We start from the raw sequence: 17,089 nt of genomic DNA on the forward strand, positions 1-17,089 counted from the left end.
GGGCAGAGCGTCACAGACACCTGAGCGCAGAGGGCAGAGCGTCACACAGACACCTGAGCACAGAGGGCAGAGCGTCACAGACACCTGAGCTCAGAGGGCAGAGTGTCACAGACACCTGAGCTCAGAGGGCAGAGTGTCACAGACACCTGAGCTCAGAGGGCAGAGCATCACCAGACACCTGAGCTCAGAGGGCAGAGCATCACAGACACCTGAGCTCAGAGGGCAGAGCATCACAGACACCTGAGCTCAGAGGGCAGCGCATCACACAGACGCCTGAGCTCAGAGGGCAGAGCATCACAGACACCTGAGCGCAGAGGGCAGAGCGTCACAGACACCTGAGCGCAGAGGGCAGAGCGTCACAGACACCTGAGCACAGAGGGCAGAGCATCACAGACACCTGAGCACGGAGGGCAGAGCGTCACACAGACACCTGAGCACAGAGGGCAGAGCATCACACAGACACCTGAGCACGGAGGGCAGAGCATCACACAGACACCTGAGCATAGAGGGCAGAGCGTCACAGACACCTGAGCGCAGAGGGCAGAGCATCACACAGACACCTGAGCACAGAGGGCAGAGCATCACACAGACACCTGAGCACAGAGGGCAGAGCATCACAGACACCTGAGCTCAGAGGGCAGAGTGTCACAGACACCTGAGCTCAGAGGGCAGAGTGTCACAGACACCTGAGCTCAGAGGGCAGAGCATCACCAGACACCTGAGCTCAGAGGGCAGAGCATCACAGACACCTGAGCTCAGAGGGCAGCGCATCACACAGACGCCTGAGCTCAGAGGGCAGAGCATCACACAGACCACCTAGCACAAGGGCAGAGCATCACAGACCACCTGAGCTCAAGAGGGCAGAGTGTTCACAGCACCTGAGCTCAGAGCGGCAGGAGAGCATTCACATACAACCTGAGCTCAGAGGCCAGAGCATCACCCAGACACCTGAGCTCAGAGGGCAGAGCATCACCAGACACCTGAGCTCAGAGGGCAGAGCATCACAGACACCTGAGCTCAGAGGGCAGCGCATCACACAGACGCCTGAGCTCAGAGGGCAGAGCATCACAGACACCTGAGCTCAGAGGGCAGAGCATCACACAGACACCTGAGCTCAGAGGGCAGAGCATCACACAGACACCTGAGCTCAGAGGGCAGAGTATCACACAGACACCTGAGCTCAGAGGGCAGAGCATCACACAGACACCTGAGCTCAGAGGGCAGAGTATCACAGACACCTGAGCTCAGAGGGCAGAGCATCACACAAACACCTGAGCTCAGAGGGCAGAGCATCACAGACACCTGAGCTCAGAGGGCAGAGCATCACACAGACACCTGAGCTCAGAGGGCAGAGCATCACAGACACCTGAGCACAGAGGGCAGAACATCACAGACACCTGAGCTCAGAGGGCAGAGCTTCACACAGACACCTGAGCGCAGAGGGCAGAGCCTCACAGACACCTGAGCTCAGAGGGCAGAGCATCACAGACACCTGAGCACAGAGGGCAGAGCATCACAGACACCTGAGCTCAGAGGGCAGAGCATCACAGACACCTGAGCTCAGAGGGCAGAGCATCACAGACACCTGAGCTCAGAGGGCAGAGTATCACAGACACCTGAGCTCAGAGGACAGTGGTCAGCTCTGGCGCCAGGAGCAGGGCCCCGCAGGGTGAGCTGAGGGCGTGCTTCAGTCTGTGCTGGTGCTGGCAGCCGATAGATGTGATGTTTTTGCCATCAAGCAGTTGTTTTGTTTTTACCGCCGATTTTCTTGATGGATTTTAGTTTTTTTAAATTTTAGCAGTTTTATTGAGATGTAATCCACATACCATATACTCTGTCCATATAAACTATACATTTCAGTGATGCCTAACCTGTCCCCGGGGTTGCACGGCTATCCCCACAATCTAGCTTGAGAACATCTTCATTCTCCCTCAAGGAAGCCCCAGCCCCACCCCTGGGGCCACGGATCTCCTTTCTGTCTGTGTGGACCTGTCTGCTCCAGACATTCTTGTTAATGGGACCATCACTGTGCTACCTTCTGTGACCGGCTTCTTTCAATGAGCATCACGTTGTCAAAGTCAAGACTTTTATTTTCTCCTCCCCGTTTACTTGGGCAAACCTACCCACATGTCCCTTCCCGCCCTGGAAGCCCAGGGGCTTCTCAGAAAGCAAAACGTTTCTTCTGTGAAACTTGTTACTTCTATTCCGTGAATCCAGTTTCTCCTTGAGGAGGCAAGTTGTCCAGGCATTATTGCTCGTTTCCTGCCTCCGTATCTGCTATCTTGTTATGTTCTCCTTTGCCCTGTTGCCGTCTGCTGTGGAGGTCAAGTCTGCTGTTGCTACCGTTGTTACACCTCAGGCTGTTTTCTGTCTTTGCCTCTGTTTAGTAGAAAACATATCTTGTCCGATCCATTTGAAAATGGTGAGCAAAGTTTTCCAGAGTTGCTTGCTTTTATTCCTGCCAATGGCACTTTCAGGCATTTGCTCTTCCATTAAGTCTTCCTGGTGAAGTTCCATCCTTTCAAACCATCATTTCCACTCCTCACCCTCATCCTGTAGCGGAACCTGCTCTAACTGGATCTGATGCAGCAGCAGTTTTTTGGTGGCCTTGGGTCCATACACCATCCACGGGCCACTGGTCAGAGCCTCACGCCAGTCGGCGACCTGCAGACTCTGCACAGACGTGAGGCCCGGGTCCTGCCTCTGGCCGACCAGGACATTTCTCTTCCCACTGTCCTCCCTGCTCTCAAGATGGACTGAGAACAGTACAGTCTACTGCGGGTCATGCGACCCAGGACGCTGGCCCCGTGTCCAGGCCCTTCTACATCAAGCATGAGGCGTGTGGGGGTGGAGTCCCTGCCTGAGGACAGAACCAAGACAGAGGCGGGCGAAGACGAGAAGGGTAACCGGCCTGAGCAGACGGGAGGGCACGGCTCCCAGCCTGTGTGACGCATGCCCTCCACCTGGGCCTCTAGGTATGGGGCCCCCAGCCTCCCCGTCCAAGGCTGGCGGGCTGCGCCCCTCCAGAGCAGGGCCACTGATGGGCCTCTGGTCCACAGTTCGAGGACAGTTTTCCAAGAGTCTAGCCAGAAGCTGCCTATTACGCTCCATTTTCTACACAGCAATCGCCTACATAGGAAGGCGTTCCATTCCGAGGAGGCATTCCTTAAGTTTAGTCTGTTTGCAGGCTTAATGAAATTAGCCTAGGTACCCAACTAACACAATCGGTATAGAGTACTGTAATAGGTTTGTAATACTTTTCACACAAATATTACATTAAAAAATAAACAAAAATAGAGAAGCATTTTTGATTGTATAGCACAGTACCTCGAATAGCACAGTAGGACCAGGCATAGCATCACTGCTTTTATGCTCGCTTCCAGACTTCCTGGGCATGAAATAAAGATACCTCCCTACTGCGCTCTGATCCCCTGGAGAAGGGAACGGCTACCCACTCCAGTACTCTGGCCTGGAGAACTCCCTGGGCTGTAGAGTCCACGCGGTCGCAGAGAGTCGGACACGAGTGAGCGGCTTTCATTCACTCACCCACTGCACTCTACCCGCGACTGTGCAGTAAACGACCCAAGGGCGCGCTTGCAGAGGATGCAGGCACACGACCCGCCGGACACGCTGACGCGACCGCACGTGTGAACGCACACTCTCATCTTTGAAATCTCACAACTTCAAGGCTCCTACGCAGGAGACTTACTGTATTGTGAGATTTCTCCTGTATGTTTCCATTCACTGGTGCCATTATACAGTTCTGCTGTTTAAGCTCATCAACTTAGAGGTAACACGTCTCGGAACCTTCATTTTTTCTTTGTAAACCTGGGTCACAGAAGGTTCATCTTTTGACAGAACACTGGAACATGAGCAAATTGTTGTACAGGGGAGGCAGCCCTCATTCAGGCCCACGTAACGATTACTTAGTTGAATTTTTTGACTGCAAATGAAAGGCCTGTGGTGGGGTGGTTCTCCCGCTGACCAGGGACTGCATCACCCAGCACCTACCTCGCGTTGTGATACATGTTTGAGCCTCCAAAGATCTGAGTGCTGCCTTTCTCAACCTGCAGGGTTCCAACAAACTGAACGAAGCTCTTCTGGAAAGCATAAACAGTGCCAAAAAAATCCACTTGGTTCCTTGTTCCCTGAGAGACCAGTTCGTGCTGCGTTTTGCCATCTGCTCACGCACGGTGGAGTTGGCCCATGTGCAGCGGGCCTGGGAGCACATCCAGGAGATGGCGGCCAAGGTGTTAAGAGCACCGGGGGAGGGAAAGGCAGGTAAGCCACCCTGTGGGGAGAAGTCCCTCCACCCTAAAAGAGGGAGATAGAGCCAGCCCTGTCTGGTCCGGAGAAGTAGGAACATACCACATAGGGAGTCTTTAGAAACTTCCATAGTTTCTACTTTGTACTCTTTTATTTGACACTATCAGTCATACATCTCTGTAATATCCCCTCAGCTTTCTCCAGTGTTACCCCCAGCTTACAGTTATAGCAACTTATAAACTAGCAAATGGTAGATAAATGAAAATAAGTGAAAACACTCAAAAAGGAATTTGACATGACGGCTGGTTTGCTGTCAGGAAGGACCACGTTCATGTTGATTTAGAGAAAGAAAATGTTAAACTATTGCGCATCAGTTATAGAAACCCTGAAGACAGTGGGCAGGTGACTTGTAAGAAAAGCATCTCACAAACACAGCATTGAAACAAGTTGGAATGATGTCTGTTGAACTGCAAGGGTCTTCAGAGCCTTCGCATTAGGTTATTTTATGAATGTCATTCCATTGGAGTTTTCCCACCACCTTGATTTCTTTCTTCTTCCTTTTGCCCCACTTGGGGGAGGTGGGTGGTAGAAGCTTCAGCTTTTCTTTCTTTTTTTATATTAAACAAATAAGAGGTTTATATCTCTCTAGAAAGAGTTTAAAGAAAGGCAATCAAGGGGCAACAGTGGGGCTTTAAGAATCATCAGGATCCCAGGATCCTTCCTTCTTGATTCCCTGCTATTTTTAGCATCAACATAGAACACCTGTCTCATGGCCCAAAATGGTTGTTCATACTCCAGCCATTGCATCCTCATTCCACTTCTCTTTCTTTCTTTTTCTGCTTTGTGCCCATCTGTCATCACCCACGGGGGATGCAGAACCTAAATGTGTGATGGAATTAGTTTTCTCAGTGCATACAACTTGATCTTCTGGACTCTTAATTTTAACTATGAGTACGTGAGATATTAATACTATAGTGCAGTGGTCCTCAACCTCTAGGATCTAATGCCTGATGATCTGAGGTGGAGCTAATATAATAATTATACAAATAAGGTGGACAATGAATGAAACAACTTGAGTCATCCTGAAACCATCCCCCCACAAATGGTTCATGGAAAAATTATCCTTGACAAAACCAGTCCCCAGTGCTGAAAAGGTTGGGGACTGCTGTGTAGTCCTCAAAAAATCGGAAGTTAAACATTGCATTGAATTTACGTGAGAGGTCCAATCCAGGCTTCTGGTCCATGAGGTCAGAGACACGCCTCTTTCAGGGCATGTCCTGAAATATCAGGTCCTTTTCCTGGCTCAGCAAACCCTTTTCCTAAAGGTCTGCTGCTCATAAGCTGAGGGATCACCCTTCAGGGAGCAACACCCCAGTTAGACTTGAGTATCTTGGGAAGGTGTTGGGGAGAAGCCTACAGTTCCAGATTATTCCACTGCTCCACAATAAGCATCTCTGTGTGTGGTGGGGATGTGTGTGTATGTGGGGGGAGTAAGATAAATTCAAAACAAAACCACACAGGCAAACACTCTAGAGGAACATTTCTGCGACTCTATGTGTATCTTATCATGTCTTATTCCCCTATGCCTGGAACAACACAGGAGACTCCAGCTCAGAAAACTCATTTGAAACAGAGGCAGGTCTCTGATAGAAGTAACAATTACTCTGGAGTAATTATGCATGTGTGCGTGCTACGTCGTTTCAGTCGTGTCTGTTTGTGACCTCATGGACTGTAGCCGCCAGGCTCCTCTGTCCATGGGGATTCTCCAGCCTAGAATGCTGGAGTGGGTTCCCATGCCTTCCTCCAGGGGATCTTTCCTCCAGAGGTCGAACCCAGGTCTCATGTCTCTTGCATAGGCAGGAGTCTTTACCACTAGCACCACCTGGGAAGCCCATGTGGAGTCATTATTTGTTGTTCAGTCACTAAATCATGTCCGGCTCCGTGACCCCCTGGACTGTGGCACACCAGGCTTCTCTGTCCTTCACTATACTTGCCACCAATTCCAAAGGTAATGAAAAGGAAAATTTTTTAAAATGGAGGATACAATAGTAAATCACAATGCATATATGTTTTAGTCAGATTAGTTAGAGTGATAAAAATCTTAATACTTTGGTTTTACTTGTGCTTATGTTAACGTGCTCAGTCGGTCTGACTTTTTGTGATCCCCATGGACTGCAGTGCATCATGTTCCTCTGTCCATGGGATTCTCCAGGCAAGAATACTGGAGTGGGTCGCCATGCCCTCCTCCAGGGGATCTTCCCAACCCAAGGATCAACCCCCTGTCTCCTGCATTGGCAGGCAGATTCTTTACCACTGAGTCACAGAGGAAGCCCCTTGTGCTTATGTAAATTATAACAAATGCAATGGTCACAGTTCTGTAGGAAAGAAGGAACTATCCCTATTTTACATAAGGTAGGAAATAGGGCCAAAATTCTAGTTGACATTAATAAAATGTGTCATAGAGAAGGGGCTTCCCAGGTGACTCAGTGATAAAAAATCCGCTTGTCAGTGCAGGAGACACAGGAGACCCTGGTTCGATCCCTGGGTTGGGAAGATCCCTTGGAGAAGGAAATGGCAACCCACTCCAGTATTCTTGCCTGGGAAATCCAATGGACAGAGAAACCTGGTGGGCTACAGTTCATGGGGTTGCAAAAGAGTCAGACATAACTTTGCGACAAAACAACAATCATAGAGAAGCCAGATTGGCAATAAAAGCTCATTTCTTCCAGTTCAAACTCTTTTCTATTTCACAGATGGAAAAGTATATTCCTTCTCTGTGTTCCAAGGAGGAGTATACAAAATTCTGACTTTCACATTTTTAAAATATAGCCATATGTTCCTGTTCTTTTTTTCCCCTGTAGAGATCAAAAATTGAAATTATCTGAAGACTGGGATGAGAGGAAACTATGTATCAGCCCAGCTCCTCAGAACCCAGCCTGTATGTGGCACGTGCTTCTTCTCCAGTTCAGTTCAGGGCTCTTTGTGACCCCAGGAACTGCAGCATGCCAGGCTTCACTGTCCATCACCAACTCCCAGACTTTACTCAAACTCATGTCCATCAAGCTGGTGATGCCATCCAACCATCTCATCCTCTGTCATCCCCTATTCCTCCCGCCTTCTATCTTTCCCCAGAGTTATCCAGAAAGAATCCCATGATTGCACCTTTTCAGCCACTCATCAATGAAGAAATATTATTTGCTACAAGTTATTCTCAGTGAATATAGCTTTTATTCATTATTTGGCTATGACTTCTGTTGATTAAAAAATCATATGTTTCTATGCCTTTGAAGTTGTCAGTGGGGGTAAAGCCTTATTGAAATATCGTCCAGGGTGATCTATGATTATGGGATTTATTCCTGTGGTATTTAAATTGTTCTGTCATGTGGCTTAATGCTCAATAAACAATGTGAAGTGTTATGAGTATTGTGTCTGGTGAGCATCCTGTTCTGTACCACTGAAAATCGATTGGTATAATGTGGACTTATCCTTTCCAAACAGCTAAAGATATGATGTTCCTGGGTATTTTTAAATGACATTCAGTCAACAAGCATTTAGGTAGTGCCTAGTATATATCTGATGGACTTCCCTGGTAGTGTTGGTGGTAAAGAACCTGCCTGCCAATGCAGGAGATGCAGGAGACACTGGAGACGCAGGTTTGATCCCCTGGGTGGGAAAGATTCCCTGGAGGAGGGCATGGCAACCCACTCCAGTATTCTTGCCTGGAGAATCCCCTGGACAGAGAAGCCTGGCAGGCTATGGTCCGTAGGGTCTCAAAGAGTCGGGCGTGACTACAGGAACTGAGCACATATGCATGCAGTATGTGTCAGTCACTTCTAGATGTAAGAGCAACATGTGAGTTTTATCTGGAAATGACTTCAACTTCTAAAGAAATATCAGTAAGTTTAGAATCAAGACACAGCCAGAGACCAAATTCTGCTGGTGTGGGAGAAAGACTTCTGGGGCCTTGGTCTCCTCATCTGATTAGTCCACCTGCCCTGTGGTATCATGACCAATAGACACCTGAAGATTCTCTTTATACATAAGTATCAGGATGATGCAGTCCAAATAACTGATCTTTATTTGAAACTATTTTTGTTCTTAGAAACACATATATTTTAATTCCAAGACTAGTTTTTATTCTTTGGAGGCTATAGAATTGTCAAAAACACTCTCAGAATGGGACCTTGAATTATTATCAGGGCTATTTGAATTTTAAAGATGTCTGTGATCTACGTGCATGTAATTGAATTATCTGTTTTTTTGAAATCTGGAAGTACGTCAGATGCCATGTGGTCCCTATCTCATTTGGTCAGGTCATTTGTTTTCTGCCCATCAGTGGACAGACCTGGCCTCCATCACAGCATGGGGATGGGCCACTGGGACCCACTGGTACCACGATATTAGGAGCTGCAGAGGGTGGTGATCTGAGCTCAGATCACAGTGTGGAGGCCGAGGTGCATGCCTTGTACAGTGAGGTTGTCTGCCCCCGAGTGTGCTCTGGAGTCAAGATTGCTGCAGGGCCCCCTACGTGGGGCCTGAGTCACCCACGCAGCCGCAGCCCTCAGCCTTTGGGAGCGGTCCCACCCAGCCGATCCACAAATGCGCTTTGGAAAGATGACTCAGATTTGTGTTTGAGGCAGGAGGCAGGGCAGCAGGTGACAGCAGAGACGCTGCTGGGTGACATCGACAGAGAGGGAGCAGGAAGCTGGTGGATGAAGGAAGAGGTCCCCACTGACCGGGGATCTCTGTATCAGGGAATCTCAGACCTCAGCTGGAGTGTAGACCCAGGAGAGACTGCAGCTTGCCCACTTCTGGCTCATTTCTAGCTAACTCGTTGCAGTTCCCCCCACCCCTGACCTCTCTAGGCATCTCCATAGCTCAGTGATCAAACCCCAAATTACCCAGCCTAGGGACAGAAGGACATACTTCTTCCCAGTTTATTTAACACACATCCTTATGGCATGTTCTCTATGTTGTAAATATTTTAATATTAACTTATTAATACTTATTTTAAAGTTATCCACTATTATTCCCATTTTACAGATGAGAAAGTGGTCTGGTGACTTTTCTGCATGAGGTCTGGAATATGGACCACTCACACTCTTAGCCATTCAATTCCAAGTGTGCTGTCTCTTCCCCGGATAAGGCATTTCTCAAGATAACTGGCAGTGAGGAGCTTTCAGTCCCTTCTGGGAAGAGCCCATCTTCGCCTCCCAGGGTAGAGTCTTGGACCCTGACCCTAGCCAGACAATCCCCAAACAGCCCAGTGTGGGGAAGTTTCTGAAGGTCTGCACTGTGCAGCCTAACCCATCTGCGCAGGATCTTCATAACCAACCCAGAGTCAGGATGCAGCGCACAGATCACCACTGGCCCTGGGACCAGCTAGCATCTCCCGATAACAGGCACCTCCAGTTAGTGCTGAGAAAATCCCAGATCCATCTGGACACACCTAACATCTTGATGCCAAGAAATCTGTTTTTTCTTATGACACTGCTGACCACAAATGAAGAAAGTGTTTTCCTCCTGGCACCAAAAACATGGAGTGTTTTCCACCTGTCTGACAGCCCCTGCCTGGAGTTAGCATCCAACCCCACATGTTAAGGGCTCAGTCCCTCAAATACCCTCACCTCACTACCAGACCTGGGCCCCCTGTCCTCCTGCCTGACCTGCTATATATTGGGGTTCCCATCACTCTCATGTCAAGATTCACTGTTGGCCAGAACAGTTTACAGAACTCAGGAAGTTACTTTATTTGCATCTACAAGTTTAACATGAAGGATACAACTCAGGAACAACCAGATAGAAGAGAGACATAGGGTGGGCGGGGGGAGGGAATGGGGGGGGCTTCCACCCCCCACCCCCACTCCCTCAAGGGCTTGGCTTTCCAAGCAGCCTGATGTGCTCAGTCAGCTAGTCAGTTCAGCTGCTCAGTCGTGTCCAACTCCTTGTGACCCCATGGACTGCAGCACGCCAGGCTTCCCTGCCCATCTCCAACTCCCAGAGCTTGCTCAAACTCATGTCCATCGAGTCAGTGATGCCATCACCAATCTGAAAGTGCTCCAAACCTTATTGATTAGGAGTTTTCATGGAGATTCTAGGACATCACTGGTTGATTAAATCACTGGCCATTGTGATGAACCCAAGTCTCCAGTCCCCCTCCCCCATTGGAGGTGGGGATGGGGTGGTGATGAATGTTTCCACCCTCTCACTATGGTGACCCCCTCCATCTTTACTCTGTCTATGCACCTGACAAGAGTAGCCTCCCTAGAACAAAAGAGATTCCTGAATCCAGGAATCTGAAGGTATCCTAAGATACCTTCTGGAATCATATACCTCCTCCTTAAAATGCAGAAACGTAGACCTAATACATAACTCTTATTATATCAGACCTAAGATACCTTCTGGAATCATATACCTCCTCCCTAAAATGCAGAAACGTAGACCTAATACATAACTCTTATTATATCAGACCTAAGATACCTTCTGGAATCATATACCTACTCCCTAAAATGCAGAAACGCAGACCTAATACATAACTCTTATTATATCAGATTTAAAATACCTTCTGGAATAATATACCTCCTCCCTAAAATGCAGAAAGCAGCCAAATTTCCTGACAACAGAGAATCTCATTCGTGCTGACTCCATGCCTGATGCAGGAGGAATTTGTAGAAAAGCCAAGATTTTAAAAAAAGAAGCAAGAATATTATTCAGCTCTATAAAAGAATGAAATAATGACATTTGCAATAACATAAATGGACCTAAAAGTGATCATACTAAGTGAAGTAAGTCAGAAAGAGAAAGACAAGTGTCATATGATATCACTTACATGTGGAATTCAAGAAGATGATACAGGTGAACTTATTTACAAAACAGAAACAGATTCAGACACAGAAAACAAACTTATGGTTAACAAATGGGAAAGGAAGGGAGAGGGATAAACTGGGAGTTTGGGATTGAAATATACACACTACCGCGTATAAACAGACAAACATAAGGCCTGTTATACAGCCTGTGTGTGTGTACTCAGTAGCTCATTTGTGTCTGACTCTTTGCGACCCCATGGACTGTAGCCCACCAGGCTGCTCTGTCCATGGAATTCTCCAGGCAAGAACACTAGAGTGGGAAGCCATTCATTTCTCCAGGGGACCTTCCCAACCCAGGGATCAAACCCAGGTCTCCCGCATTGCGGGCAGATTCTTTAGCACTGTGACATCTGGGAAGCCCGTTAAAACAGGGGACCGTAATAATCTATATGGGAAAAGAACCTGGAAAAGAATCTATATATCAGAATCCCTTTGTTGTTATCTGGAACTAACACAACGTTGTAAATCAACTGTCTGTGTGCTCGCGCTGCTGCGTCTGACTCTTTGCGGCCCTTTGGACAGTAGCTTGTCAGGCTCCTCTGTCCATGGAATTTTCTAAGCGTGAATGCCGCAGTGAGTTGCTTCAATAGAAGATAAAAATTAAATTAAAAAATAATAAATTGAAAGCAAAGGAGAGTTTGTTTTCTCTTGGCTGATTATCCCAAGGGAAACAGAAGGAGGAAGACCCCAGAAGAAGCAGGTTCCAACCATCCATTGACTTCACACCTATGCCCCTTAACCTGAGAGTCCAGGTTAGCAACAAACATTGCTGGTCTTTTATTAGAAGGCCTGTATTTGAGGAAAGGAATGGAGCTTGCCTAATGGCTTTCTGATCTAAGGATTGTTTCATTGCTTTTCTCAATCATGGAAATCTCCAAATATATAAGAACATGTTTTGCTTTTTTTTAAACTGTGTTTGAAATCGATCCTTATTTCTTCAGTATTCGTGTGTCACCTGCCATCACCTACACTTGTCATAAGTAGTAGAAAAAATAAGAAAGTTCTGTGAGAGTAAGATGCTTGTATGACTTGGATAAATTTGGAACTATCATTTTGGAGAAAGTTGAGTGTGATTCCACAGGTAGAGATGCAAAATGCATGGTTGAGGAAAGAAGAAAGGAGGAAGAAAAAGAGCAATGGGTTCATATAGAGAAGACCCATGACATATGCAGAAGACTATACATATACACCCCACATACAGAAGACTCCAAAAATGTCCAGAATGTTGAAGTCAAATCCAGACCCTGCCATTGGTAAGAGATGGTGATATCTCTGTAACCGAGCAGGACGCTATGAGGCCTTCCCAGAGTAAACCCCCACACACGTCTTCTGCCGGCCTTTTGTCTGTAGAAAAACTTTAGTCTAAGAATAAATTTATTCAGAGAAGTGAGAACATATAGAAAGGAAAACAGTCAAGCAAGACAAAATGATAATAGGTTAGCCAATAAACAAAGTCACGGACTTCAGTTCCTCCTCAAGGACTATAGCTAATACCCTGAGCCATGTCCTTTGAGCTCTTCTGCAGAGGCTGAGACCCCCAGCAGGTGAGAGTTAACTGTGTGCTGCTCAGAAGCACATGGAACCTGGACCAGAGGGAGCCAGAAGGCTGACAACGCGACCCCTAACCACCTCACCACTAGCCCACCAGCCCACCAGAAGAACGTCCACACGTGGGTCATGCCCTGTGCTTGAACACTATGCAACTCCTCACCACCCCGTCCAGGGCAGGACACGTAATTTTAAGGGCATTAACCTCCCATGGCCCCCTCTGCCTGGCAAAACAATAAAGCTATTCTTTTCTGCTTCACCCAAAACTCTGTCTCCGCATTTCTATTCAGCATGGTTGAACAGAGAACAAGTTTCAGCGACATCCCCAGGCATTAGAGAACAGCCAAGTCACATGAGGAGTGTTAAAATGGAAGAATATTTTATTGGGAAAGACACAGAGAGGCCTTACTTGGTAACTGTCTTCAAATGTTACCCTCACTCTGACATGAAGAGTCTTTGTGCCTTAAAGAGCAAGGGACACAGAGGGAGAGTTATTTTCAACGTGAAAAGTCAACTTAGCAGCAATTTCTTATCAGCAATTTCTCACAGGGCAGTAAATTCTCCACCTCGGTGGGTGCTGGCTGGAGACAGGAAAATCAACAGCTGAGAAAAGGTGGGGGAAACACCTCCAAGAGACTGAAAACTACAGTACATGGCCTTTAATCTCTCTTCTGTGTCTGAGATTCCAACAGTCTATGAAAATAAGAGAATCTAGCTAAATTACAAAGTAGAAACACCACCAACAGCATGGGTTATCTTTTCTGTGAGCAGCTCTAAGCTGTGCAACCCATGTCCAGCAAAGACTTGCCCATAACCACGCCTAGCACTTGGGCACTGTGCTCTGGGGGTCAGCTCTGGCCTCGATGCCCTTCAGAGGTCAGCTCCATTTACCCCCCACAGTCCTTGGAGGTAGATCATGAGTACTGGAGCCAGGATCTGAACTCTGCCTCCATCACTTAGCACCAGCCCCTCTGGCATAGGAATACCGTGTGTTAGCTTCCTAGGGCTGCTTAAAAGAGAAGAAATTGACTCTCTCGGAGTTCTGGAGGCCAGGATCCAGAGGTGAAGAGGTCAGCCAGGCCACGCTCCCTCCAAAGCCTCCGGGGAGGATCCTTCCTTGTCCGTCCCAGCCCCTGGCAGTCCAGGTGTTCTCTGGCTTGCAGCTTCACACCTCCTACTTCTGCCCCATCTTCAGGTGGTTGTCGTCTCTCTGTCTCTCTTCTTCTCTATAGAAGCATCGGTTACACTGGATCTCAATCCTGTATGACCTCAGGTTAACTCAATTACATCTGCAAAGACCTTATTTCCAAATAAGGTGACATTCACAGATACTGGATGTATGTTTTTTTTTGGGGGGGGGGATACAATTCAACTCACAACATATGGTATTAAACTGGAAGTGCCAGAGGTATGGACTCATGTTGGCAGCAGATTCAGGAGGAAAACAATAGAAGTGGGTCATTCCTTTCCTGCTCTGTCCACTCATTTCAGGGGCGGCCCATCTCCCTACTCCCCAGCTCCATTCATGATGCTGATGCCAGGGAGCCTGTCAGAGCCTTCCCGGTTCATCCAGTGAGCTAGGGCAAACCTGTTACTGAAATTGCACATCTCATTCACCCCAGGTCCACACAGCCTTTACTCCTCTGACAGGGGCAGGGACCCATCCCCTCCATCCCCGATTTTCACTCTGCCTTCTTCCTTAATGCCGAGTTAAGGAGGTGAAAGGTGGGAAATTGGTCAGGGTCCAGCCACAAACAGGAATCCCACCCAGAAGGAATTGACTCTTGTTCCATTTGCTTCCATATCCCTTCCACCGCATCCATTTCCCTGGACCTACAAACACACCACTTTTAAAATTAAAGTGACTCTCCTGGCAGACGAAGATGCACATTATTTGAGGCCATATTTTCTCTCTGCTTAAAAACAAATGAGATTACTGAAGTGTGCATTGGCATTTGTTGGAGATCATGTTTATAATATTCATGAATATGGAAATGAGAGGCCAGCTCCCAGAATCCCTCACACCAAGAACTTGCATTCTGTTCGCTGTAAGTGAAAACTTCTTCCCTTCTGGGTTTAAAATTTTTTACTAAGCAGAAAACAACAACAACAACAAAAAATAGCATACGGTCTCAGAAGGAAAGTGGAAGACCTGCCTAGCTCAAGCATTACACTCTTACAAATTATGCTAAAGTATTAGGACGGTATTCTAAAATACCCCATTTGTAACAGAAAAGGTCTTGCTATAAATTAGGGCTTGAATCCCTCAAATATCATTAATAACACTAGTAGTAGCATTAAATATAACACAGCATCACAACTGCTGAATGTCTGCAACGTGCCAGCTTCTGCTTTGATAATTTAAGTATTAGAGCTCCTATTAACCATAGCTCTTATAATAGTATCTTGGGTTAGAGATGCTTATTCTTGTTTTATAGATAAGGGGGAGGTTGAAATTCAGACAAGGCATGGAATTGAGTTAGATTTTTGCCAACTATGCAGGAAGAAAAAACTGCTGGATTGGGAAATGCTTTTCTGTCAAATGTGCAAAAGTAAAGTGGCGATGCTAGTGTCACTTGGAGAAATTTTAATATGTGAACAATGGGCTTCCCAGGTGGCACTAGTGGTAAAGAACTCGCCTGCCAGTGCAGGAGACGCAAGAAACGCAAGTTCAGTCCTGGGCCTGGAAGATGCCCTGGAGGAGGGCATAGCAATCCACTCCAGTATTCTTGCCTGGGAAATCCCATAGACAGAGGAGCCTGGCAGGCTACAATCCATAAGGTTGCAAAGATCAGATACAACTGAAGTGACTTAGCACACACTCACGCACATGAACAATACTCTTAGGAGGCTAAGATGGTGGTTTATATAATACAAATTCTACAAAATGCTATCAGTAAAACTTTGGTGATGAAAATCACTGAAAATTGCTATTATCCAAATATGTAGTATTGATACGATTTCTAAATATACAAGTAGAAAAACAGCTAGTATACAAAGCTAGTGAACTGGTCTTGAGGTAACGTTTTTCATTTTCCTTTTATTCTGGGTAACTATAATAATTAGTAAATTATTTAGTATACTATGAAGAATTAGGATAAAAAGTCCTTTTGTTACTATCTAATCCAAGAGATGAATTGTGAGCTACCCTTTTCCCTTGTTTATTTTTAAAAGGTATTGTCCAATCATGCCCTTTTATTTTATGCCCACTTTAAAAAATTTTTAAAGAAACGTCCTAAAAGAAGTGTTCCATCTCACACTTCTTTAGGTCTTGCATTTCAATGCCATGTGCTGTTAGTTGCTCCGAGAACTGGACAGTCATTTTCTCCATCCCTGGTGCCAGGCGCTCACTTTCTGCGGAAGCAGTACCCACAGGACCAGGGAGGCAGGAGAGGAGGAGTCACTGTGGCTTTCCAAGGAGTGTCTCCTCTTTTCTCTCTGAGAGAAATACTCAGGAGGGCAGGTTCTTCCCCAGTCTGGCCCCTTCTTGCTTTAAACCAGAATACGTGAGCAGGTTCCTGGGTTATAAGCGTGCCCTTGGGACACTGAGGTGATAAACCCGGGTAGGATGATGGCAGGATGAGAAGGTGGGAAGATGGTCCTTTGTGACCCCCTCAGGTCACGCCATCAGACTCCACACTTCCCAGGCGACTTATGGCATGAACTATTAAGTTGGTGCAAAAGTGTGGTTTTTGCTTCGTTGAACTTTGCCATTTGATACTGGAATACATTCTTAAATGTGGTTATGTTATATATCATTTTAATGCTCATTTCTTGCTTCATGTTTTTGGAAAATGAATGATTACTTGCTGCTTACTTTATATGTATTTTAGACTATGGAAATGATGCTAGACAAAAAACAAATTTGAGTGATTTTCTTATTTGAGTTCAAAATGGTCCAAAAAGCAGCAGAGACAACTTGCAACATCGACAATGCATTTGGCCCAGGAACTGCTAACAAATGTACAATGCAGCGGTGGTTCAAGAAGTTTTGCAAAGGAGACGAGAGCCTTGAAGATGAGAAACATAGTGGCATGCCATCAGAAGTTGACAATGACCAACTGAGAGCCATCCTAAAAGCTGATCAGAGGCTGACAATGACAAACTGCGAGCATCATCGAAGCTGATCCTCTTACAACTGTATGAGGAGGTGCCCAAGAACTCAACGTCAACCATCCTATGGTCATTTGGCATCTGAAGCAAGTTGGAAAGGTAGAAAAGTTTGGTAAGTGGGTACCTCATGAGCTGACCACAAATAAAAAGAAATCGTCGTTTTGAAATGTCATCTTCTCTTAGTTTATTCATCAACAACGGACCATTTCTCAATCAGATTGTGATGTGTGATGAAAACTGGACTTTATAATGACAACCAGTTCAGTGGTTGGACCTAGAAAAAGCTCCATAGCACT

At 46.6% G+C, this 17,089-nt stretch overlaps 1 protein-coding gene across 5 annotated transcripts in view; it reads left to right on the top strand.

Annotated features, from left to right (window-relative positions):
• Window positions 1-7,683, top strand: part of DDC (dopa decarboxylase) — a 92,854-nt gene extending 85,171 nt beyond the window's left edge. For all 5 annotated transcript variants that reach the window (XM_043462514.1, XM_043462518.1, XM_043462517.1 and 2 more), the window contains 2 exons: window positions 4,074-4,281; window positions 7,128-7,683. In XM_043462514.1, the coding sequence (XP_043318449.1) occupies window positions 4,074-4,281; window positions 7,128-7,141 (222 nt within the window). In that variant the 3' untranslated portion in view covers window positions 7,142-7,683. The remainder of the gene's footprint in view (window positions 1-4,073; window positions 4,282-7,127) is intronic.
• Window positions 7,684-17,089: the final 9,406 nt, after the last annotated feature.

Source organism: Cervus canadensis, chromosome 3, assembly GCF_019320065.1.
Source record: "Cervus canadensis isolate Bull #8, Minnesota chromosome 3, ASM1932006v1, whole genome shotgun sequence".
NCBI classification, from domain to species: domain Eukaryota; kingdom Metazoa; phylum Chordata; class Mammalia; order Artiodactyla; family Cervidae; genus Cervus; species Cervus canadensis.